Genomic DNA, 26637 nt, shown 5'->3' with positions numbered 1-26637 from the left:
TTTACCCCTAATAAGGTGTAAAATTAACATTAAAAAACGTTGATATAATTTTACACATAAAAAGTGTTAAAATTCTGAGGAGAAAAAGTTAATCGCACACTTTTTTTCTCAGTGTAGAGCTACTCGCAATGAATATTCATAACTCAATGGTCTTTAATATTATTTACCTCGAGAACTTAGAAAGAAAATTTGTCATATGACATTGTCATATTGTTACAGAATTCCTCTACAGGACACGAAATGAATGTTGTCACAACTAAAATCAAACACTCGAATCAATCAGCCCAATCAACCCGCGAATGAGGCTTGGTATTATGCTCGAGACTTATTCCAAGACTTATGGAATTAAATTCAAGCCTCATCCAGTGTGAGGATGATTGAGGCTTAGCTCAACCCTTATTGGGTGTATATAAAAGCTTTCTCGTGGCAATTGGGTTCTCCTGACATCTCTATAGGATGAAAGGAACACCTATTGACACTTTAAGAAGTCGTGTCAGGACCTATTGACACGCTACTCTGTAGCATTTGAAATACGAAATTTGAACAATTAACCTTATCGAAAAACGTAGATTAATGAAAAAACTCCATATTACTTACATTTTTTTTTAGATACATTAAATAAATTTCAACATTTTGACAAAAGTATCAATAGGGGCTCGCTGTCGAAGAGGTGTTCCTTCGACCCTATGTTTTTTAAATTTTTTTTTTAATATTTACGTTAATTTAATGAGAAAAAAGAGCTTAAAATTCTCCCTTTTTCCAACAACATAAACTAAAAAATAAAATTTACTATTTGTTTATTTTTATTAAATTCTTTAATTTAGGGTCAAAGGAACACCTATTGGCAATTTAAGACTTCCTGCCTTTAGCTATTGGCACCCTATTATGTATCATTTCTTATAGGAAATTATAGATTAATAAAAAAACATCATACTACTTGCATTTTATTAGATAAATTAAATAAGTTCAAATAATTTGATGAAATTCCCAATAAGTGGTCCCTGCCGAACAAGTGTTTCTTTGACAGAATCAGTTTTTGCTTTGATATCGTGACTATTATGTACAATGAACTGAACACCGTTTGAAATGCTCTTTTTATCATTTTCGTAATTCGATAAAGGATTGAACGAGGACCTCTACTTTACAAAATCAGTACTAAACCCAATCTAGCTATTGAAATCCAAATACAGAGAAATTTTATAATTGGCTTTTAATATGCTGGACCACGGATTACTAAATTCCTGGATAGTAGGTAGACATTTTTGTGTCCCATAGTAGTGCAAGCAAAGTGAATTTAAGTACAAATAAAGACGTCGTGCCCTTGCTTCTTGATATTCTCGAGACTGAAAATCACTTAATGGTGCTATTCCAATGAAAAAAATGAGCATGTTTTTTTTAGCAAATTACTGTTCTCAAGTACTAAAAAGACCATGACTGTTCCCACATGTTATTTCAATTAATGTCAGATGGTATTGTGATCGGGTGAAAGCTTGCTCGGCGGGAATATTCGATTTCGGATTTCGGTTGGGAAATCGACAAGATTAATTTAATGTTTCACTTTCATAGTATTTTCTACATTTTCTTCATCAAAAACTTATTGACAAGATATAAGGTTCTTCTCTCTACACAAAAACTTCATATTTTCCCCAGTCCTCGTAGTGTTTAAAAATCACCAAATAGTCATGACAGGAACCGACACAAAAGAAAAGTGCAACCGAAATCCAAATTCGAATATTCGAAAGTGGCCGAAATTCGAGGCTGGCCGGAATTTCGCACACTTTCCCTATATCTGTGTTTTTCAAAACTTTTTTGTTTTTACTTTAAAGCTCTTATGCTCAAAGTGAACGTGTGATCATGGTTACACCCATGTTATACCAAATGAGCGGTATGGTATTCATTAGAAATATTTCAGAATTGTCTTTGGATATTGACGACTTTTCGTAAAAGTTTCTTATGGATTGTATTGGAACGTGTCTTATTGGGCTCACTCAAGTCTTATCTCTCGCAAACAACATTGGAAGATAGGGAGTGACAGAGATAGCTTATAAAAGAATTAACTTGCTCAGAGGATTAACTTAAGATTCTCGTAGCCAAGACATGCGAAGACTTTTATTCAACAGGTGGCTTAAGTATCAATCTTTCTATGAGTAAAATTAATTTTCATTTAATTGAATCTATCGATCATTCTGTTTATTATGAAAAATACGCCAGTGAAGTTTGAAAATTTTATTAATATTTAAATATTTTTTTTAAAAATAATAAAATGTAGTTTCAAAGATCAAGAGAATTTTAAATAATTCAAAAAGAATTAATTTAAACTTCATATACTTTCAGGCGATTACCCATTCGTCTCCAAGGGTCATCGTTGTTAAAATTAAACGACACTCACCGTCTTTGATTCAGTTAATCCGCGACCGTTGAGGATTTACCACTCTTGAGTGGTAGCGCGAGTTCCAGAAATTTGATCAAGTCTTCGCAAAGACGTGATTTAGTGGTGTTAAATGGTCTTCAGGGAATTATTTCTTCCAATTTGTGGTAATGGTGCATTAGATTTGTAAGAATTCTCCGTGATTGAATTATTTTGCTGGATTGTACCCAAGTTGAATTGTGTCATAAAAACGCATAGCTCATTAGCATCTCTTGCCTTTTGGGTGGAAAAGATAAGCAAAATTTAGCGGTTAAATAAGTAAAAGACGATACTCAATTGGAATTTCAATTGATTCTCGACTCATTTAGTGAAGGTAAGAAGAGTGACAAATATCTATTGCTTTGGCTTTATTTTGTGTCGGAAATTGTTGGAATTGTGCCACAAAATAGGTGTTAAGTGGTCAATAAGGACTTTTAGTGGAATTAATCTGGCTTTTTGTTGCTATTGTGCACCCATTTGAGTGGTATACCTTGCCTCCAGGTGCATTGAAACCAGGGAAAAAAATAGTCGATATGCCAGTTAAAAACAGAAAAAAATATGTAAATGTGTTCCTGTTTCAGAAAGAGCAAATATTGGCTCATTTTCTTCATGGACAAAATCAACAATGTTGATGGTAATTTTTGTCAGTAGATCACAAGATCAAGGTAATCAGTGCAAGTGAAATTCCAAGGTATCGCTCTTCTCTCCTCCAAAAAGAATCACTTCTTAAGTACCCAAAGCCCAAGAATTGTCATAGGTTCGATCATTAGTAAGCAATATCAATTCGATTGTGGCTAATTTGGTGCGGCTCGTGTAAGAAAAATTGGGCGATAGAACATTTTTAGAGACTAATATTTCTGGTTTTGTTTCTTAATCTCATTGTGTTTCCATGCGATTTACTGACGCCCTCAGTTCGAGATCACTGATCTATTTAAATCTCTATTTACATTTTTTTCGTCATTGACATGAAAAAGACAAATATGTTAATTTCCTTCCTGGATTCGAGAATATTATTGGCAGAGAAAAAAATCACTCCAGTTAAATGCCAGGAAGACAATAAAATCTGGTTAACGTGCTGAGAATCATCATTAATGGCATAAAAAGGAAAGCTTTTTGGGAACAAAAAGGGGTGGAGATGTGAAAAAGACTTCGCGGACTGCTGAAAATGACGAGTTCCATAATAAACTCTTCATTTCTTTTACTTTTAGAAAAGATAGTGTTGGCCAGGTGTTAGCAGTAACACGTAAGAAGTGTCAATATGACACTTAACTCAATACAAATTTCCGTTTTAAGTGGATGGTATGAAAATTTCAAAAATAAACGATGCGATAAATGACCAATTTGTGTTCATGTGTTATTTCAAACACTATAAAGCGTTGAAATTGGTGTTACATTAACACCTCTTTTAAAGATGTTGAAAATTTTATTTACCGTATTTGGAAATGGTTTGTCGTACGAACTAAAGCTATTATGAACCTTTAATTTTTTGGATAAATACCCTGATTAAGATAGAAGAAGTAATATTTTGAAAACACTTTTCAAGTAATAACCTATAAACCAATAAATAATTCGTGGTTAGAAGTGACTCATTCAAAGCTTAATTTTAGCAATAACATTTTTTTTGGTATTGCACTTCCATTCAAATTTATGTAATAATTAAACTTATGGGAAATGGAATAATTTTCAGTTGACAACTGTAAAAAAAATTAAAAATAACAAAATATGAGTTATGCCGTTTTATTATCAATCTTGCGATTTGAGTCTGAACAAGTAGGTGTTGCAACAGCACTCATATTAAAGCACCGTACCTTATGGAATTTTTTAAATATTACACAGGCTTCAGACCTCAGGTTAACCAAATGGGTTGACTCCTCTAACGCCTTACTAGTAATCTATGGCATTGTATAAATGAGCAGTAAAAAGTTAAAATTGAGCAGTAACAAAAAAAACTTGAAAGAGTGATATTATCGTTCAAATTTTGGCAAAGGGAAAATAAAGAGATTTTTATTCTATCTGCAACAATTTTAAATGTTAAATATATAAATTAGACCCATTTTTGTAAAGATTTAAGTTTTTTACTGACCATATATTTTCCTGCTCACTTTGAATTTTTTGCTGCTCGTTTGTTTTTTGCCGTAATCTATTTTTCTTTAGAAAACTTTGACTTTGGATTAGATATTAAGGATAAATAATCCATTAGATTCTTATAAACCAATTAAATTTCATGTTATTTTGGATTTTTAAATCTCTGAAAACTGGGCTATTCCTCTAGTCTGTAGACCACTTCAGTTTTACATCGTCTGGATCAGGGGCATGACATTTCCTATGTTTTCCATATGTTTCTAGCGTGCCGAAAAAACTTTTGGGTTTATTAGCAGTTTTCTGTCAGTGTAGTATGAATTAGCAAAAAATATAAATGCAAAATAAAAGCCAACTTAATATTGAAAAGGCAACCGAAAACCCCAAATTGGCAATCTACGTAATTTTGGAGATATTTCGTGAAATGTGTACGAAAACTGGGAAAAATTTACACTGAAATCGATCTCATTTTTTCAGAGCTAATGTTACCCCCCTGGTCTAGATAAAAAAAAACCATTTAATTAATTTAGATAGGTAGATAAATGGATAGATATTTTATTATCATCAATGCTCTCTGGTTAATGCGTTACAAATTTATATAAATAGTAACAAAACAGGATTCCAAGTATTTTTCTGCGGCAAGGCCACCGGTGTCTTAACGTTGATTACCAGCCTACTCCAGAGTGAAAACAGTGGAAAACTCCTTCTCAGGTTGTATATGCCATACATCCATAGGATGATCATGATTTTATTTCAATTTACAATTTCAATTTGCTAGATTGAGCTTTAGAACGATGCTCTAATAAACGCAAAATCACAGAATGGATTGAGTAAATTCCATTCGTTCAATAATTTCTATCATACTGCTAAATCGTCAATTTCTAACCAATTTCGCAAAAACGGAGTAATGGCCGGTTCATACATGTTACTGTTTTGAAGAACTTTCGTAAAAATTAAGTAATGAAGAAATTTATTGAAAAATTCTATCTTCAGAAGTGTTTTATTTTTGACATTGAAAAACTTAAAGAAGGAATCGTCCAAGGTCATTGGTGGATATATTCCAAAAATTATTATATTAATTGCAGAGAGTTAGTTTACTTTCTATTTTCTTGTTTCTTCAATTCAATATTATTCATTTTTCTTTTAAATTTATATCAACTTCAGAACATTTCTGTGGAGAATATTCATTATCCCACTTCTTAAATTGTCATATCCCGAAATCAGAAGTAGGATAGTGAATGTTTTTCGATAAAATGGATCTAGGATTTTGACAGTGTAACTGAATATGCGACAGTGTCGTGAAATCATATCTGCAGTTAACAATTAGAAAGGTGTATATTTTATTACTGATTATGGATTTTAAACGAGAGTTAAATCTAAAACATTTACACAATAAAGCCTATACTTTGTACTTATGGCTATTGATGCCGAAAGATTTTTTTATGAAGTAAAATAAAAGAAATAAAATAAGACAATTTCAAGATAATTTAATGACACTTTGCCTCAAATTTAGGATCTGTAAAGAACCAGAAACCGATATCATTAAGGGTTTAGCTCTGTAAGTTTTAGGTTTAGCCTCTGAAATTGATAGTGAATTAATTAGACTAAGGACGGTCTTTCAGTTGAACAATGATTTACTCAAAAACCATCCACCAGAGTTCGTTGTTATAATCTAAATTCTAAATAATCCCGGTGGGTCGATTTGTAAAAAGTCCATAAAAAAACCAAAAGTCGAAATCGTTAACTAATTAAATAAGGATAGGGGGAAGTGGGGCACTTTTGAAAAAGGGGCACCATTGAAATTGGGAATTTTCATCTATTTTTAAATAGAACTGAGCCATGTCTTAATGTAATTTAGCTTCTCAATCTGTTTGTGCAGCTAAATTATATCACGACAAAGCTCAACTTTATTTAAAAATAGGTGAAAAATCCCAATTTCAAAGATACCCCACATTCAAAGGTGCCCCACTTCCCCCTATAGTTTTTTTCAAATTTTCCGAGTACAGAATATTTCAAAATTATTTTCACAAATTGACTCCCAATGGTAGGCAAATATGCATAATCCCGTCAAGTGCATAATCCTGAAGTCAATAATCTCAGGACCCCCTGTATACGTTTTCCGCAGCAGCTCCGATTTCTCCTAAGACCGTTTCCAGTATTAGGGCCCAAATTGACTCAGCCTGATTAGTCAAGAAAATTAATGCAAAAGGCTTGTAATCGATTATCCTAAATTCTCAATATACGACAGTTTGAGATAAATCTTTACTGCAACATTTTACTGGCTAATTTTTGGTAGATTATTGACGACAATTAGCATAAGAAAGACAAGGAGATGAACATCCTTTCAGGACAGGAAAACAGAAAATTCTTTGCCAAAGAATTTTGTGTTTTCCTGTCCTGAAAAGATTGCACCCTCTGACGCACCCGGAGGGAGTTCATCTCCTTGACTTTCTTTTACTGGCTGAATATTCTCTGGGATCAGCCTGAGTCTACTCTGGCCTTTAGCTTGTGCACTGCATTACCCTTTCGGGAAGAGTATCATTGACAGGTTTGGTAATAAGAGTTAGTTTACATTGGATCTCGGTAGGAAGTATATCGCTGGAGGAACACTTAAGGTTCTGGAGAAACCTCTAGTGGTAAAGGCGCTTATTCACGAGATAATCGAAGACTTCCGCCTTTCAAAAATCCCTACTGAGACTCTGCTTTGAGTAAAAATAGGTTCAGGTGAAAACTCGTCGTCAAAGAGACTATATTGTATTCCTTTAAAACATGGTAAAATTTACTTTTATTAAAGTTAATTTTACCCCATCTACATTGTAATATTTCTAAAAAGGGATAATATCTTTTCCAAAAGATATTGGAAGTCTTACTATGAGATCTGGAATATTTGCTATATCATTTGGTATTCAGGCCATGTTATATAGTAAATTATAATCATCTCTTTTTTTATACAAGTACAATTTAACATAATAATAAATACTATATGTATTGCACCAATTCCCATGCTGATTGGTATTCGATATTATATTCTTCCTATATATCATACTGTAAACTTTGGAAAAACTCCTATAAGTTTGATAATTAATAATAATTATATGTATTAAATCTCTTTTAAATGGTAAAAAAAAGTGCTGATGGATGATCAATGTAAATAGTGGAAGTTACTATGCACATGAGAAAATAGATGATTGATGACTGATCGTTTCCGGATTACCATTTAGAGACTTACCAATATCCTGGATTTTGGTGCCGTACATTCCCAGGTTATAGAAACGGCTCCTATGTAGTTTTTTCAGTGTGGGACTCCGCTTTGAGTAAAAATAGGTTCAGATGAAAACTCGTCGTCATCCTAAATTACTATTAATAAACATAGTGGCCAAACGGTTAATGATATCAATCTCTAGGTCTAAAGCAACTATTTTTCTTTGAGTAAGGTAAGGATCCGTTTAGCTAAATACCCATCCTTACTCTAAACATCCATTAACAAACCTAGTGGCTAAGCCGTTAGTGATATCGTCGGTTGCCTCAGCAACTGTGCTAACTACATTTGCTTTGTGTCAGCATTCGTTGTAAGCAACGCATCGCTGCGCGGTGTTTGCAATGAATGCAGACACAAAACAGATGCAGTTAGCACAGTTGCTGAGGCAACCGACGATATCAAGTTATGGTTTTCAAGCATTCACAAGTCGGTGATGATTGTAAAGCTTTAGCTCAATTTCCAAAGATCTCAAAATTCTAAATAGAAGTAACGGCCCATATTTTGTACGATCCTCTGCTTCGTCATGGATAAATTTTTCCTATGTTTCTCAATAAATGCGACTATACAATATATTTTAAAAACTGGACATTTGCTCTGCTTTCTAAAATACGGGTGCGATGAGTTACATTTATTGAGAAACATAGGAAAATTTAGTCATTACGAAGCTTGCTTGGGATAGTACGAAGCTTGGGCTTGGGCACTTTCCCTTAGTAACCAATTTTATTGGATTTTCAGAATCAAATTGATCACTTGCCCTTAATAATCCAATCCTAAGTCGATATTTTAGACAAGTAATTTTAATCAAAATAGTGATAAAATTACATTTCCATCAGTCTCTGACTAATCCGCCTCTCGGCTAAAGTCGTAAGTGTGTCTAGGGCGTAAGCCTTAGGTCTGAAGCCCGTAAGAGGCGTAAAATTAGGAAATTGTACATAATGCTGTCTCTTAGAGTTCGAGCAACAAAAGAACAACTACTGGTGGTTCAGGTGATTGTTGAACGCGAATGAAGTCAAACGAGATCTTCAAAATATACCATATTGCGATACATTAATCAGTGCATGTTGTTCAATACTCTCTGAGGTAGATAACAGCAATTGATTGACCTTTTTAGCAAGACTTTGGCAGTGGAAGCGTGTATGAAATTTCTTGCCTAAAGCCAGAGGGATAAGCAGGTTACGGTTTTCTTAATTTTTTTTTGTTTCGTTTTTTGGAAAAGAGAACCCTGAAGATTCCGAATACATTAATTAGCAGAAGAGTGAAGAATGTAAATAATATATTACAGTTTTGACAGTTTTCTCATTACAAAACCCACAATTTGCATAAAATTGTCGCACAATTCTTTTATTTTATTTTGGTGCAAAAAAAATGTTTTTGTCACTTCCAATCCACTTAGTATCCGATACAATGAGCAAAGTTCTTCGAACCTTCACTTCTTGTCTTATTGGTTTATGAGTATCTCTTTAATAACTTCTGGCACTCTCTGACCATCACCTTTTCCACAATAATCATATTAAGTCGGTTAATCTGTCGTGCTACTCAGAAAAAAATGGTTTTAATCCTTCTCACCTGGTTGACACCGTTTTTTACTTGTGCTTTTTAAATATTTTGATGTCTGGACAAAATGTCCTAACGCGTGCCTTTCGATCACCATTCAATATCGCGGATCAATTTGGTGGAAAGAAACCTGCCTTCATCCCCAAGTGCTAGTGCACTGCAATGTCTGCAAGGCCTTGGATACAAACTTCTTTATATATTTTTTCACAACAATGTCACACTGCATGAGACACTGCCTTAAAGTTCCTATAAATCTGTGTCGTCTCAATGAAGACCGAATAATCTTCTAGTAGTACGACTTTCCTTGTTCTTCTCTTTGCATTGCTTTGAGTATTATTCCAGTAACAATGGACAGGAGAATTTGAATTAAGGTAGTGATGTGTCGTCTGAGGCTTAAAATTCTTAAATCTCAATGATCTCAACAGAAATCTGCGAAAAATGATGATGCAGAAATTATGGTGCTCATACACAGGACAAATGGAATAATATTTTCTACAAAATAAACACTAGAAAATAACTACACACAGAAAAGTTGTTAAAAGTTTGTACTTTTTTCACAAACATTGTTCGTAAAATTATCAATTGACGAGCATTTTTTGTTCTTTTACAAACATTTGTTCGCAAATGTTCGTAAAATTTCGTCATTTGTTGGTAAATTTTTGTCAGACGTCAGAAAATGTACGAACAAATGTTTGTAAAAAAAACAAGAAATGCACGTCGAGTGATCATGTAACGAACAATGTTTGTGAAAAACTACAAACTTTTACGAACTTGTTGGAATCATACGATTTAAGAGCTTTTTGTGAGTCCCCAGTAGAAATTGACAAACATTCACGAATAATTTTACGAAATATTTTTTTCAATATATTTTTGTTTTAGCAAAACATACTTTCAAATGATATTTTAAAGACATTTTCACTTCAATTTTGATAAAATCAAGAAATCAATCAAATCTATCAAGATATAAGACAATTTTAATTGATCTAGGAAAAATAAAAGAAAATTCACATTATTCAAAGGCATGAACGTTCGAAGGGAGAGTACTTTCCCCTATAATTGATTTTTCATAAAATGTTTCCTTTAAACTTTTTAAAATTTTACCAAGTGAAACCGAAAAATTTTACTTGAAAATATTATTTAAAACTTTTATTTTATGTATTTTAATTTTGTTAGGGGCGTGGCCTATTGATTTTTGCTAAGTTCACCTTAGTTCATATTTAAAGTAAAATTAAAAGCAACAACGGTGAAGTTGATCTAAGAACTTTACCGTATCCAAACCAACGTATTTTTACAATAAAATTTCATAATTGCAATTTAAGTGGATCTTAGTTTCTAAAAGGGGCGTGACCTAATGTAATGCATGGGCAGGGCTTGCTCAGGGAGCTGAATACTATCAGTTTGCAAGAGAGTTCAGTTAGCTACTGAGACAAATTATAACATTTTAATTTATATTTGCATTATTTTGGTAAATTTTATCAGTAAAAATCAGAAATGGTTAAAAAAAGTAATAAGAAAAGAAATACAAGTTCCTAAATGCATAAAAATAGTGAAATATTCTCGGATAAGAAAAAATTAATAAGTTATAAACCATTCTGGCAATTTAAATAAAGATTTAAAGTGGTTTTCGAACAATTTTGCATCATTTACAGAATATTTCAAACTGACCAAAAGGGTACTAAAACCAATTCAATTCATTTTTAAAAACTTTAACGCCAAAATGAGCCTTATCAAAGCACTTCACAAATGAGTAATAACAAATTGAAATTGAGCAGTGATAAAAATGAGGGGTTACGGGACAAATAAAAATGAATTAATAAAGAAAGGTGGACCTATTACGAGAACTTTCCCGATTTTTTATCGATTGGAACTGATGCATCCGGATCGGAAATTTTAAGACCTTTCAAAAAAATCCAAATTTAAGCAAATCGGTTGGAAAATGGTCCCTAGAAAGTGGTTAGACTTTGATTTTTTGCAGTCATGTGGACGAAATGTTCGCCTGGGCTACCTCCAAATCATATCCGAAAATGAAAGAATCTACAGCAGCCGTTTTTGAAACCAAAAAAATGTTCTTGTAGGGAATAGCCACGGTGAGGAATAAAAAGAAAACCATCCGGAGATAACGTTTTCTTTTATTAAGAGACATTGAACACCGGAAGTATAAGTTCGAATAAAAGGTGTTTGTATTTATATATGCTGCTCTCTGAAGTCGATCAGTAAAATCTTAAAGCCAAAACGATTTTTTTAATAACCAGATATTATTAGTTACCTGCCTAAATATGTTTGTATTTTATAATGTTTCTACATAAATGTATTTGTAAAAGTTTTAATTTTTTAATTCAATTTAATTTAAGTTTTATTTTTAAAAGCCTGCAGGAATGCTTATTTCAAATTAAGATCAAATACTTTCATGAAATTTGAATGATTCTTTCCAATTTTATGGATTGATTCAGTTCCGCTTTCTGATTGATTCTACCCAAATTTTGAGATTGGTTTAGTCTTATACCTATTTAGGGATTGATTATACACCAATTTTGAGATTTCATTTCATTTATGTATTGATTGTATTTTTATTTTCAATTTCATCTCATATAGGTAATGATTCTTGATCCTTTCTAATTTTGCGGATTGATTCTACACCACTATATGATTCATTATTCATTCAATAGGGATTAATTTTACCTCAGTTTTGTGATTTATTTTGTCCCATTTAGGGACTTATACAGTTTTATTTTGTGTTCTTATTGTTTTATTGATTCTATTCCATTTTGTTATTGATCCTACTCCAGTTTTGTGACTGGTTTTCTCCTATTTAGGTATTGATTCTATACTATTTTTGTAATTGGTTTTATCTCTTTAAGTTCTTGATTCTGCCCCAATTTTGTGATTGAATGAATTCCCTCTATTTAAGGATGGATTTTACTCAAATTCTATGATTGATTCTATGTCATTTTGGTGTTAATTCTAATCGAATATTGTCATTGATTACATTTCATTAAAGGCCTCTACCATGGATTACTATATTCCTGGATAGTAGGTAAAAATTTTCGTGTCTCATAAGTGCAAACAAACCAAATAAAAGTGCACCCAGGAATGATGCGATTTGATGCTGAGGAATGAAAATGTAGGATTTAAGTGATTTTCAGTCTCGGGAATATCAATTTATTTATATTTTTGTCCTATTTTAATTTTGATTCTTTCGGTCCCAACTTAGTGATTGATTCTACACCATTATAGTCTATTAATTCTAATATGATTTTATGATTTATTCTGTCTCCTTTAGGGGCTGATTCTATCGTATTCTGTGGATTAATAAACCCCGTCAAATCATTCTTTACCTGCCGATTTTACTCGGAGGTTTTTTGAATTGTAACGGTATGGTCTAGTACATTCAGAGGAAATCTGTAGATTTTCGGCAGAATTTCTACGTAGAAAATCTGTAAATTTTCGGCAGAAATTCTTCCGAAAATCTGCAGATTCTCGGCAGAATTTCTGCATTGGAAATCTGCATAGTCTCCATTGTCTCAACAAAAATATTGATGATTTATCAAGAAACTGTAGAAGTTACAAAGAAAATAGTATGCTCTGCTTAACAAGCATTACCGATTAAACATTTTAGATAAATAAAAAAATGCGAGCAAAAATACTAATTTCTTAAAAATCGCCAATCGAGTGATAAAAAAACATGAAATTTAGGTCGGCACTGTGTTTAAAGTTATCACTTTACTATTCTCTAACACGGCGTTGCAGAATTCTTTATTTTTTATAAACACTACCAGGGGCATGACATTTCCTATATTTCCTATGTATTTCTAGCGTGCCGAAAAAACTTTTCAGTTTATTAGCTGTTTTCTGTCATTGTAGAATGAATTAGCAAAAAATACTAAAACAAAATAAAAGCCAATTTAATAACGAAGAGGCATCCGAAAACCCTAAATTGGCAACCTACGCAGTTTTAGAGATATCTCATGAAATGTGTACGAAAACAGGGAAAAAATTACACTAAAACCGGTCGCATTTTTCAGAGCTAATGTCACCCCCCTGAACACTACTGTGATATCACCAAGAATAACTCTATTGAATTTTGCAAACTTCAGTGAAAAATATTCCATCTCTTCAGACACAGCTGTCTGGAAATTCTGGAATGTAGAAAAAAAATCTGCAGAAAATCGGCAAAATATCTACAGAAATTCGTCAGAGTATGCACCAGGATTCGTCAGAAAATCTGGAAAAAATTATGACGAATTTTGTCCCAAGCCCAAATAAAATTCGTAGGAATATCTACAGATTTCTCGGCAGATTTTCTGCAGAAGTGTAGATATTTTCTGCAGAAATCTTAAAGATATCTGACGAAATTATTTGACGGGACTACCATTTAGGTATTAATTCCTGTAGATTTTTGTGATTGATTCCATTTTGTTAAGGGATTGATTTTATCCCTTTAATGTATTGATTCTACCCCAACTAATTCATTGATTCTACACCATTTAGTTATTAATTCTAATCCAATTTTACGGTTAAGTGTGTTTTCTATATTGTTGATATTTTCTAAATATACCACGATAGCTTTGATTCTTCTCCGCGTTCTAAAAGCATCTTTAACCATATGCCAATTACAATAAATTGGGTTCCTTAGTGTAAATTTCTTACCCACGAAATCTTTTGCAATTGTCTGGCACTTGAGTTTGTTCAACTTTTGGTGTAATTCATCAAATACATTGACCTTCTTCAATGGAACATTTAAGCACAAAATCTCCAACGAGGCATCATCAATAGATTATGAGACACAAAAAACCATTAGGTACACTTTAGAACTAAACAAAGATATAAGTTCCTAAAACCGTTTTCTTCGCTCTATTATTTATTCTATGTCACACAAAAAGAAGGCAACTGACTCATGGAATTTTGTGGTTTAAGAACTTCTTTGGATTCTTTTTCTTTTCTTTTCTTTTTGCCAAAAAAAACCTATTTTCGCCAATAGGCACTGTGGTATAAATTAGTTAATTTAGCAGTAATCAATGTTAATCCCCGAGATAGTATTGATGTATTCCCGTGCTTTATCAGAAGAGAAGTGAGAAAAAGATGATATTTCCATTAGGGTGGAGTTCTTTTAACCCGTGTCGTATGGATCTTACGTTTCAAAGGAATCAATTTATGCAAATATCATGAAAAAATATACAAAAAAAATGCCAAAGTGTGTTAAAATCCATCGAGAGTTGGTTTTAAATTTTAATTTACAAAAAAAAAGCAAGAAAAAAATATCCAAGAACAAAAAAATCAGGTATTATAAATATTCTCAACTATATACATACATATATAATGACTTTATCCTCCAGGTATCGACATGACCACCTTTTAGACACTGAAGATCACCCAGCTTTTTTTATTATATTTTTTTTTGTTAAACTGTTTTGGCACAAGTTCACTAACCGATCAACAATTTATTATTTTAAAGTATTCTTTCTTTTTTTTCTCCCATTTCGTCAATAATGATGTTTTCTTCTGCCAATATAAAAACAAGTAACAATTTATTATACTGCGTAAACCAAAAAGAAAAGAACCATGCCTCCCAATTTATAAACCCATCACTTAGCACGAGGATATTAAAATGATTAAATGCATGACCAAAGTCACTACCAATAAATTTTCTTCTGGGTATCTTGTCAATTCTTTCCAGAAGGTGATTGTGATAGGAAACGGTTAAAATTACTCACTTAAATATGTATATCACGATCGACAAAAAAAATAGCTTCTGCAACTAAACTTCTTTAAAGTTAATGTGGAACTTGCACGGCTTCAGTGGGAGAAGAAAAGTCAATATTGTGAAGCAAAAACGTATTCCAGTTCGTCCAGAGCCATTTAAATGACCTTCAAAACGACTAAATTAAGAATAAAAAAAAATTAATTGAGATCAAAGAAGTTGCTGAAATATTGAGAGAATAAAAAAATGTCCAAAGAGATTGCAAAAAAGATCGCTTAGGATAGTTGAACAAATATGATAATACATGACAGTTTCTTAAACACCAATCCTCTTTTGTTTACTCTTGAGCAGAAGAATGCAAAAAAAAATAATAATAATTTATAAAATATTGCTCTCGATTTAATCATAAACTTATAAACTTTTTATCATAAATATTTCCGAAGGTTTTACATAAAGACATGCAATAACTTAACATTGCACCTGTTTTATTTTCTTTGAGGGTTACATTACATACTGATTCAGGTTTTAAGATAACTTCTCAAAGATAAACCGTTTACCCATCTGCGTAATTTAAGAATGAAAGCTCCACACGGCAGAACATAAGACAGTGAAATTTATTGTAAACAGAATGTGCAATGTGCACTCAACGCAATTTCTTTGATTCCTTCCAATTCTGGTACAATTCGTAAGGTCAATAAGTAAAAAACTCAAAAAAAATTGTTTGAAAATTCACAACTTCATAAAGGAATAACATAAAGGCTTATGATAATTTTTTTGAGAATTTTCATTCAATTTTACCGAACTTTTCAAATTAAAAAGCTTCAGAACAGTTAAATGGAATCAATCATAAAAATCGACTAGAACCACTAGAACTAATACCTAAATGGTAGATTATTAATCTACAGAATAGGATAGAATCAGTCCCTAAAGGAGATAGAATAAATCATAAAATATATTAGAATTAATAGACTAACGGCGTTATCACACTTGCACATTAAAATTTTAATGTGATTCACATTAATTGTCGCTTGTGAGCGTCCTAATATGTTATTTGTGTCTTTGAGTTACTTAATATTTGGCGTTTTTCTATTAATTGATAAAGAAGTGGACTTGGCCTCCAAAAATACGTTTAAATTTACCTAAAGCATAAATATTTATCACATTAAAAAATTAAAGAGAAAATCGCATTAATTTTTTGCATTAATGTTATAAATCAATTTATATCAAATTTTGCGGGCCAAGTCTACCTTTTTATCAACAAAGAGATCAAATTTTGAATATAAAATGATTCAAACACACAAATTACACATTTGGATTCTCACCAGCGACAATTAATGTGAATCACATTAAAATTTTAATGTGCAAGTGTGATAACGCCGTAATATTAAGATTAATAGACTTGTTTTAGGAGTTAAATAAATTTCAAAATGCATAAATTTCGCAATTTTATATTTTTATGTTATCATTTTCTTTATTATTCTTATTTCTCGATCTCAAGTTAGCCATGTTTTGTTAGATGTAACCGTAATTGATGTTCCATATGAACTTTGTAACGCGAAAATCTTCTTGACTGAAGTATATTCTTAAAGCAAAAACATTTAAGCATATGCTTCAGTCGAGATGAAATTTTACATCGAAAAAGAGTAAAAAGTGCATTGATATCCAACGAGTTAATTTAACTCGGCGATATATTATAGTTATTTCAACTCAACAGTTTTTTTCTTAGTAAAGCATTCCATCAGAAAGTGGAGTAAGGTCGAATGAACACCTCTTCGACAGGGAACCCCTATTGACACTTTTGTCAAAATGTTGAAATTTATTTAATATATCTAATAAAATGTAAGTAATGTGGCGTTTTTCATTAATTTACGTTTTCCGATAAAGATAGTGTACAAATTTCGTATTCCAAATGGTACAGAGTTAGGGTGTCAATAGGTCCTGACACGAGTTCTTAAAGTGTCAATAGGTGTTCCTTTCACCCTAGAATCAATCGAAAAAATTGCAAGGAATAATCATTACCTAAATCAGATGAAATTGAAAATAAAAATACAATCAATCCAAGAAAGAAATCAAATCTTAAAATAGGTGTAGAATCAATCCCTACATAGGTGTAAGACCAAACCAATCACATAATTGGTGTAAAATCAATCAGAAAGTTGAATCGAAACAATCTACATAAAAAGATAGAATAAAGCTTCACAAAACAGAGATAAAAATTAATTCGTATATGAATCGTAAATTGGAAAGGATCCTTACCTAAATGAGGTTATTGCATAACTAGAACACAATATTAACATTTTTTCCTCATAACTTTAACACTTTTTGGATGTAAAAATATATCAACATTTTTTAATGTTAATTTTACACCTTTTTAAGGGTAAAATTAACATGAAAAAGGGTAACTTTAACCCCTAATACACCTAAAAATGGTAATATTTACACCGATTTTGGATCAATACTGCAGGGTAAAATTAACATTTCCGGAATATCATTTTAACTTTTTCGGATTTCTCTCAAGTGTTCTAACCGTTCTAAGCAAAAAGAATTCAATCAATTTTTTACTGCTCGAACTCTACGGAGAGAGCAGTATTATAATTCCTCGATTTTTCATCCCCCCAAATTTCCACCTTCCACCCCCCTGAGACCACTTTTCTTAACAAATCTTTACGTTACAGACGATTTCTGAGAAATGTTGTCACGCTATTTGTCCGTCTGTCCGTCCGGCTGTCATCAGCTCTAGAGGCCAAACGGTTAGAGATAGAGACTTGGGACCTTCGGGGGACCTCTCCCATAAGTCGATCCAAGGATCGTTATATGCCCCTCATTTTCCCCCCATCCCTCCACGTCATCTTCAAAACTATGTTTTTTTTGGGATTGCTCGAAAACGCGTCGTGTGATTTTTTTTCATTTTTGGATATGTTTCAGAGATTATCAAGGCGAACATTTCGTCCATATACGCAAATACCGTTGAATCATTCCTAATAACGGTTTTTCAAGGTCAAAAATTAAAAAGACACTACAGAGCGCATTTCTGAAGCAAATGGGGTCATGTTTGGCGTCGTTGGAAAGGTCTTGGAATTTCCGACAAAACTAAACCGGTTCCAATCGGTTTTGAATCGGTAATGAATCGGTTCATAACCGATAAAAAAATGTTATCTGAAAATCAATCCTATTACTTTTAAAACTATTTTGGGGGATCTTTTGAGAGATTTAAGAATCGGTTCAAATCGGTTATGAACCGGTAAATCTAGTCACAAGTTCGAGCATTTCACAAAGCCTGGGACGCTTTGCCACACCTTTTTTTATATTTAATATCGGATTTTGAAGTATTGAAACTTTCTCTTAGAATTCGATTCTATTGTTATTAAACTCAGTATTATTTTATTGATAACAAACAGATCATAATCACTTCATTTTAAATTAAATTGTAATGGCGCTGGCACACCTTTTCAATTTAATGAAATTCAATCGATTGAAATTTTACCTCTTACTCTTTCAAACTGAAATCAGGTATAGCTGTCTCTTTTTTTTCAAATGGAAATTAAAATTTCAATTTCAATTTTAAATTTCATTTGGCAGAAAGAGACAACTATATCTGATTTCAGTTTGAAAGAGTGAGAGGTAAAATTTCAATCGATTGAATTTCACTCAATTGAAAAGGTGTGCCAGCGCCATAAATAAATAAATTGAAAAAAATGTAAAGCAATCGATCCTAGCAAAAGTAATAATAATTTTCCAAGGGGTGAATAAGTGGCTGTCAGAGGGAACCGTGAGCGGCGATCGGCAAAATGATGCCAATCTGGACCTAAAAATCGGCACTGTTATGCTAAAAAATCGACACAATTTGGCCAGAAATTGAATTCAGAGATTTGCCGATTTTTTTAAATCAGCAAATATGCGCGAAATTGGCACAATTTTTACAAAAGATTGGCAGATTATCGCACGAGTGAATTTTGAACGGAACTGTTCCCTACTCTTGTAATTTTCATTCTTCAACAGAATGTCTTCTTATCATTACCTGCTTATGGTACAAATAAAAAGTCTCTCACTTTTTAGAAGTATTTCTTGTCATTAATTGCTGTTTTTTTTTATGTTTTGTTTATTTAATTTTCTATTCGGAAATGTATATTTTTAGGTGATCAAATAAGATGCCAGTGGACGTTTAAACTTATGTATATTTTATGTATTTACCAAGTACTTAGAAAAATCTAATTTTAAGAGCAATCTTCAATTGAATTATGCCCAACGCACATGTTTAGTAAACATGTTTTTACATTTCAGAGAGTGAGTGAGATCTAGATCTAGTCATCTCCCTCATTCTTATGGGAAATTTTGAAAACATGTTTATAAACAAAAATTATTGTGCGATGGTCATTAAACAGAAGTTGAAAAATTGATAAAAGAGTCTTTCATCAAGTTATCAAATGAATTCGATATTTTTGCAAGTCTTCACGATTTTATGTAATTCAGAAATTTGAATTTCACTGTAATTTTGGTAAAATACTTTGATTTTCTTTTACATTCTCGTATTAGTATGCATTCCATATCTCCAATGAAATCGAATTTGGCCGAATTTTGGATTATATAAAAATTTCTCTGGGAGTTTTTTTTTCGCATAACATTTCTTTTTTTTTACTTTTAAACAGAATGCAATTGAGGATGTGGCTCGTGAGTTGGTTGCTGATTGTGCTTTATGGCACGGAATTGGTGTCATCACATGGCAGACTGATGGATCCTCCAGCCAGGAATGCCATGTGGCGCTTCGGCTACCCCAATCCCGTCAACTACAACGACAATGAGCTCTTCTGTGGCGGCTACGCGGTTCAGTGGGAGCAGAATGGGGGCAGATGTGGTCTGTGTGGAGATGCATATCACCTGACCACTCCACGGCCCCATGAAGCTGGTGGGGAATATGCAAAGGGCATAATCTCGCGGTATTACACGCAGGGACAGGAGATTGAGGTGGAAGTTGAACTCACGGCCAATCATTATGGACGCTTTGAGATGTTTCTCTGTCCCAATAATAACCCTAATCTCGAAGCTACGCAGGAATGTTTCGATCGATACCCACTATTTATCTCAGGTACACGTGAAGTGCGCTACTTGATACCTCAGGTAATTAGTGTGTGAGATTCTCAGTGAGATATCATCCAGTCTGGTATCTCTCTAAAAGTCAATTCTTTTCTCTGCAGGAGGCAAAGAAGAAGGGCGTCTTCCGCTATCGCGTGCGTCTTCCTCCGTATGTCACCTGCAATCAGTGCGTCCTCCAGTGGACTTACTACACTGCCAACATGTGGGGAACATGCTCCAACGGCACGGAGGCTGTTGGCTGTGGAAAAGCTGAGACATTCCGCAATTGTGCAGACATTGCCATCACTTCCAACACAGGAGCTCTCCCGCCTTTCTTCACCGAGAATGCAAATCCCTTCCTGCTCTACTACAGAGATTTCCGTGCTCCAGCACCCAACAATATCTTCCCCCTCATTGTCAGGTGAGTTTATTCACGTAATTTATGCGTAGCGTATCATAAAAAATATCCACGGTTACCGCCAAAAGTCATCCAATGCATCCTCTTTTTATAAAGGCTCCCAAAAATATTTGTGCTTTTTTAAAAAATCCTTTTAAGGCACATTTATTAGCTTCAGAATAGAGCTTTAAAAGAAACAAAAATCGAAGGTGATATAGGAATTAGTTAGAGCATAAATTATTCAATTTTACTGCTCGAACTCAAAGAGAGCAGTTATATAATTGTCTTTTTTTGAACTTTTCACTGTTCTGGAGCTTAAACGGTAAGAGATATCGACTTCCAGTCTTCGATGACCCCCAATATAAAAACAAAATCTATCGACGTTTTTTCCCCTCCCCCCACCCCTCTATCCCCTCCAAAAACCATGTTTTTTGTTTTTCTCAAAATTGGCCCAAGCTTTTTCAATGATTTTTGGATATGTTTTAGAGCTAGTCCAGGCGAACATTTCGCCCAAACATACTTATGACCGGAAAATTCGCCATTTTGAATTATTGAAGGTCAAAAGTCAAGCACTTTGGAAGGCTCATTTTTCAACCGATTTGGTTAAATTTGAACATTAGCGATTGTGCCGAGATTTGAACACGGTGGTCAATTTTTTAATGTTTTAATGGTGAATATCTATAAAATTGTCACTGATTCGTATTTATTTATGGAATAACTGACCTATTAATGTTAGACCCTACGCCAAATATTAGTGCAAATATAAATAAATTGAATGAATAACTCTACCGGTCGACTTGAGAGCACTTTACCTCATATTTTAAAACTTTTTCTTTCGAAAAAACATAAAAAAATATCAGAGTAATAAGATTTTCATTAGAATACTTCGTAAAAGCACTGCTTAACTTCCGGGAAAATAAAATTTATAGAAAAATTCATTTTTATTAGCATATTCAAAAAAAAAATTTAACTAAGAAAACCCGAAAATGTAAAATACGATTTTCTTTTTGGTGAATTTGGGTAAAATTTTGAATAACTTGCTGTAAACACAAATAGTTTTTTTTTTTTAAATTCCTTTAGGTCAAGTAAAAGATAATTCTTTAATTCTGAAGAAAATAAACTTTTGTTCGCTTCAGTCAATAAGTTTTTTAAATAATTAATAAAGCGTTACAGCTTTGCGGAGTACTCGAACTCACTAGAAAGAGCTCTCTGTGTATTAACCAATGAAGAGATATTAGGGTGAAAATGTGTACACCACTTCTAGACACTTCTACAATTTGTATGGTAGAGCCCTTTACACTTCCAGCTTTTCGGAAGACTCCCAAAAAAGATGCAATACTTCCAGTACTTCCAGCACTTCTTGCACTTCATGCACTTCTCATACTTAGGAATCAGTAATTTATTCAATATTATGAAAAATCTAATTTAAAAACTTAAAAAAATCTCAAGAAATTTATTTTTACGTATATTTTTTAATATTTTTCTTCTATTTTGAATTTCTAGCGATAGATTATCTTGAATTTTAATATTATCTGTGTTTTACGACCAACAGAATTTCTTTCTATGAATTTTCTAAGAGACTAGTGAAGCTACTTTTGGAAAAGAAAGTCTCTGAAAAATGTATTGTTGTTTCTAATTTATTGAAACTATGTTGGAAAGTCTGTAAGAGACTAAAAGTACGAGTGCAACAACTGATTCAGCACTTCAGAAGTACAGTATCGGCCAAAATTTTTTTGACAAAGGTATATTTGAGAAATCAGGTGGGAGCAATGGAAAAAAATACTTTTTAAAATTTATCTTTTTGAAAATAAGCTGTCTGTAATCTATAAATATTATTTATGCATTTCAAAAAAAAATTAATATCGTATCAAAAATAATTGTTTACCAAGTTAGAATAAAAAATAGATCAAGCGACAGGATTGCGGTCAGATCAGTGAGATCTTTTTAAAGTTAATGTCTAAACTCTATGCACCACCACGCTATTACTTCATTGCCGTTAACCCCAAAGACTTCGTAGCCGTTCAACTACAGCTCATGATCCGGCAAATCCTATACTCCGGAATTGGATACAAAGGTCTTTGGTTAAAAAATTACCATAAAAAATACCATAATAACCCGTAATACAGTTCATACAGTTCCTACACTCCTCCTCATTCCTTTCAGTTAAAAGATGTGGCACCCATGTATCGAGCTTTTAAATACATCCAAGCTTTTCTAAATAGTGAAATACGATAGAATCATTGTTTTCCACAATCTTAAAAATCTCTTCACATGTTATCCATAAATTTTCTTCCACACGATGGAAATATTGCCATCAAAATGATTCAAAGTTAACTACAATAGTTATATCATTATTTGCGAGCAACAACATGAATTTGAAAAAAAACTCCTATAAAAATTAAAGAAAATTATATTGTAATGAAAGACACATTTTTCATAAATAATAAATATTATGAATAAATTTATAAGTTTGAACAGAATATTTCGTCGGCGAAATTACAACAAAAATTAAGCTATAATAAATTTTAGCTTTATTTATTCCGTTTTGTTATTATAACCGAACTTGTAAAATGTCAACCAACTTTTTCGAATTAAACAGAGAAGACTTTATTTTCGGATACTCCCACTTCTAAAGACTTCCAAGCACTTCATTTTCAGCTGTACACCATTTTCGACCCTAATATCTCCCCCTTGGTATTAAGAAAGAAAGAAAAGTACTCTCTACTTCGATTACGATTTACGCAAATAAATAATGCGTAAATGCGATTTACGCATTTTTATTAAATATTAGTTAGCTTATCATCAATTATTGATAATTGTGTGATAATCATGTGTAAATATCTTAAAAAAAGTAGAAGAAATTCACATTATTCGAAGGCATGAACGTTCGAAGGGAGAGTACTTTCCCCTACTGCTTTACTACCGATTAAATTAATTTAGATAAATCAAAAAATTAAGAAAAAAAAGATATTGCTTTAAGAAAAGTAGGTTTTAGACGTTTTAGAATACTTTTTGCATGAATAACGAGCATACGAACAAATAAAAAGTCAATCCGAGAAAGATAAATCATTTACGAGTAATACCGACTCATGACCGATTAAGACCGATGCAATTGGGTTGGAAATTTAAAGATCTTTCAAAAAAATCCAAATTTAAGCAAATCGGTTGGAAAAATAGACCCTCCAAAGTGGTTGCCCGTCAAATAAGTTCGTCAGATATATTTCAGATTTCTGCAGAAAATATCTACACCTCTGCCGAAAATCTGCCGAGAAATCTGTAGATATTCCTACGAATTTTATTTGGGCTTGTGACAAAATTCGTGAGAAATTTTTCCAGATTTTCTGACGAATCCTGGTGCATACTCTGACGAATTTCTGTAGATATTTTGCCGATTTTCTGTAGATTTTCCAGACAGACATTCCAGACTTTCCAGACAGATGTGTCAGAAAAGATGGAATATTTTTCACTGAAATTTGCAAAATTCAATAGAGTGATTCTTGGTGATATCACAGTGTTTATATAAAATAAAGAATTCTGCGACGCCGTGTTCTAAGTAGAGAATAGTGAAGTGAAAACTTTAAACAGAGTGTCAACCTAAATTTCGTGTTTTTGTATCATTTCATGGGCGATTTTTAAGAAATTAGTATTTTTGTCTTGAATCTTTTTACTCATCTAAAATGTTTAATCGGTAATGCTTGTTAAGCAGAGCATAGCATTTTCTTTGTAACTTCCACAGTATCTTGATAAATCAACAATATTTTTGTTGTGAAAATGGAGACTATGCAGATTTTTTATGCAGAAATTCTGCCGAAAATCTACAGATTTTCAAAAAACCTCCGAGTAAAATCGGCAGGTAGAGCAATGATTTGACGGGTAAACTTTGATCTTCGAAAATCCGACATCGAAATGGTTTTTGAACATAGGTATTTAAGGATAAAATGTTCACCTTGACAACCTCCAAAAACATATTGGAGAATGAAGAAAGGAGAAGAAGCCGTTTTCGAAATAAACAAAAAATGGTTTTGGCGGAGAAAGAGGGAGTAGGGGGTTAAGGAAAAAGGACTGAAATTTTCGGAAATTCTGCCTAATCGGAAAACAGGCGTGAAATCAGAATATCGGCACAATCTTTACAAAAGATCGGCAGATCGGAAATCGAAAGAATCGTAAGCGGCACAGATATCTACCCCTTGATACACTGAGAAAAAAAGAGGCTGCGATTAACTTTTCTTTCGTCATAACTTTAACACTTTTTGGGTGTAAAAATATATCAACATTTTTTAATGTTAATTTTACACCTTTAAGGGTAAAATTAACATGAAAAAGAGTAACTTTAATTCATAATACAGTAGACTCTTCGATATCCGGCTGACTGGGGGACAAAATGACATTTAGGTTTTTTGAATGATCAACGGTTTTTCTATTTTGTGCAATGTGAATTTATTTTCTGTCTGACAAAGAAAAAGAGAAATTTTCTTCATGGTGTGCTTATGTTTCATTTTTTATCACAATTATGTATTAAAAACTTCGATACAATGTTAATAATACTTTAATTCACTCTGGACAAACTTCATGTTTAGTGAAAATAATTTTGAATATATCAACCGCCAGTGTTTGGCAGCTGTCACCCGGATATCGAAGTGCTGGATATCGAAGAGTCTACTGTACACATAAAAAGGGTATTATTTGTACCGTTTTCGGATCAATAATGCAGGGTAAAATTAACATTTTCGGAATGTTATTTTGACTTTTTCGGATTTCTCTCAGTGCAGTGTATGGATTTGATTGCTTTTTAGACTCACTTTTAGCATTATCATTTGAGGACAGATTTATGAATATTGATTTCTTTACCTTTTTTTTACAAAATGAAGAGATCTATCTCTGGATGATCCTGAATCTGCTCCTCTTCATCTTGGTACCTTGCATAAATCACTCCCAGGAGAATTATTCCACTGAACACAATCACTGAAATTATTTTCAAAGTTTTGTCCTTCATATAATTCGGGATTTTATGTTTCGGATCAATCATGTGCAAATCCTCTCGAGTCCACCAGAATTTTCCACTTTCCGTACCATCTTTCACCTTTTCTTTCCTTTTTTCTTCCTCTGATTCTGACATTATTATACTGAGAATTTTTACTGAACTTTGGAATGAAAAACAATTTTTTGGGAACTGAACATTTGATTTAATTGAAATTTTTTTAATTCAAATCAATTCAATTTATTCAATCTTTAGGACAGTTCAGAAAGAGTGTACTACATGGTGACCCATTCTGGCTGTTTTTTATGTAATAAAATGTAAAAGAAATATAAATAGAGCAAATCAGAATACTAATTATATCTCGATTTGATTTATGTTTGTTTTCTTTGCAGAGATCAAGTTTGTGTTCCATCTCCACTGTACAGGAGTGTTCCTGGCATGGATGAATGGTGCCAGATAAATTGTCTCCGATACCCTCCCAACTGCCCAGAAACCATTTGCCATTGCCCGTGAGTAACTTTCTTTTTTAGAGATTTCCTTCTTCCGGAAAAAAAGCTCAACATTTTTTTTCCTTGTAGACAAACCTGCGAAGCCATTGGAGAGATCGAAGGAAAGGAGGGAGCAGATGTCTACTGCCTGGACGAATGCATCAATTATCCTTCAAAGTGCCCAGCAAACAGATGTCGATGCTACTGAAACCACTGAGCATTTGTACAAAAAAAAATTTACTCAAACATTTTCTTCACAAAATTCTTAAAAACTAAAAATACAAAAAATACAGAAATTATCAGCAACAAATTGGGAAAATAAAATGCTGCTGCTAAATGCTATTTAACTTTTTTTTCTTCAATTTGACGATGAAATAGCCTTAAAGATTTTATGCAAAAAATATACTTCAGAGAGTTTTTCCTCTAATCATTTTTCCCAATTTTTCCTATCACAATAGTTCACGATAATTTTGAAAAAATATTTTTTTTTGTCTGAATATTTTTTATTTCATTTTTTTTATCTAGTAGGCCATTTTTTCAGCTCGTAGGATAACCAGGATAATAAAAGAGACATTTTAGATAATGAGGAATTTTTTCTTCTTCTTCTTCTCTCTGTTGCCATTTGACTCAGTTTCGTCGTCATCCTGAAAGGTGCAAGTTCACTTTTTAGAATCTTTGTGAAAGATTTAAAGAACCAAAAAAGGCTA

General features: G+C 32.6%; 2 protein-coding genes across 3 annotated transcripts in view; one reads left to right on the top strand and one right to left on the bottom strand.

Annotated features, from left to right (window-relative positions):
- The first annotated feature begins 2401 nt into the window (after positions 1 to 2401).
- LOC129806082 (uncharacterized) lies at positions 2402 to 26272 on the top strand. Its single transcript, XM_055854412.1, has 5 exons — positions 2402 to 2741; positions 19644 to 20112; positions 20190 to 20488; positions 25835 to 25951; positions 26021 to 26272. Exons 2-5 carry the CDS (start codon positions 19645 to 19647, stop codon positions 26136 to 26138), a joined length of 1002 nt encoding a protein of 333 aa, XP_055710387.1. The 5' UTR covers positions 2402 to 2741; position 19644; the 3' UTR covers positions 26139 to 26272.
- The window catches only part of LOC129806073 (MICAL-like protein 1), a 32806-nt gene continuing 32319 nt past the window's right edge, over positions 26151 to 26637 (bottom strand). For both annotated transcript variants that reach the window (XM_055854398.1, XM_055854399.1), the window contains one exon: positions 26151 to 26574. In XM_055854398.1, the coding sequence (XP_055710373.1) occupies positions 26506 to 26574 (69 nt within the window). In that variant the 3' untranslated portion in view covers positions 26151 to 26505. The remainder of the gene's footprint in view (positions 26575 to 26637) is intronic.

The sequence above is a fragment of the Phlebotomus papatasi genome, chromosome 3 (genome assembly GCF_024763615.1).
Source record: "Phlebotomus papatasi isolate M1 chromosome 3, Ppap_2.1, whole genome shotgun sequence".
In the NCBI taxonomy this organism is placed as follows: Eukaryota; Metazoa; Arthropoda; class Insecta; order Diptera; family Psychodidae; genus Phlebotomus; species Phlebotomus papatasi.
Note: the sequence above shows the minus strand (reverse complement) of the source record. Positions and strands in the feature narration are given on the sequence as shown.

What these genes read in the sequence shown, in the direction of transcription:
- LOC129806082 (XM_055854412.1), top strand. Translation starts at nt 19,645, where the DNA reads ATGCAATTGAGGATGTGGCTCGTGAGTTGGTTGCTGATTGTGCTTTAT. An exon ending in ATCTTCCCCCTCATTGTCAG is followed by an intron (nt 20,489 to 25,834) that starts GTGAGTTTATTC and finishes TTTTCTTTGCAG; the next exon opens with AGATCAAGTTTGTGTTCCAT. An exon ending in GAAACCATTTGCCATTGCCC is followed by an intron (nt 25,952 to 26,020) that starts GTGAGTAACTTT and finishes TTTTCCTTGTAG; the next exon opens with ACAAACCTGCGAAGCCATTG.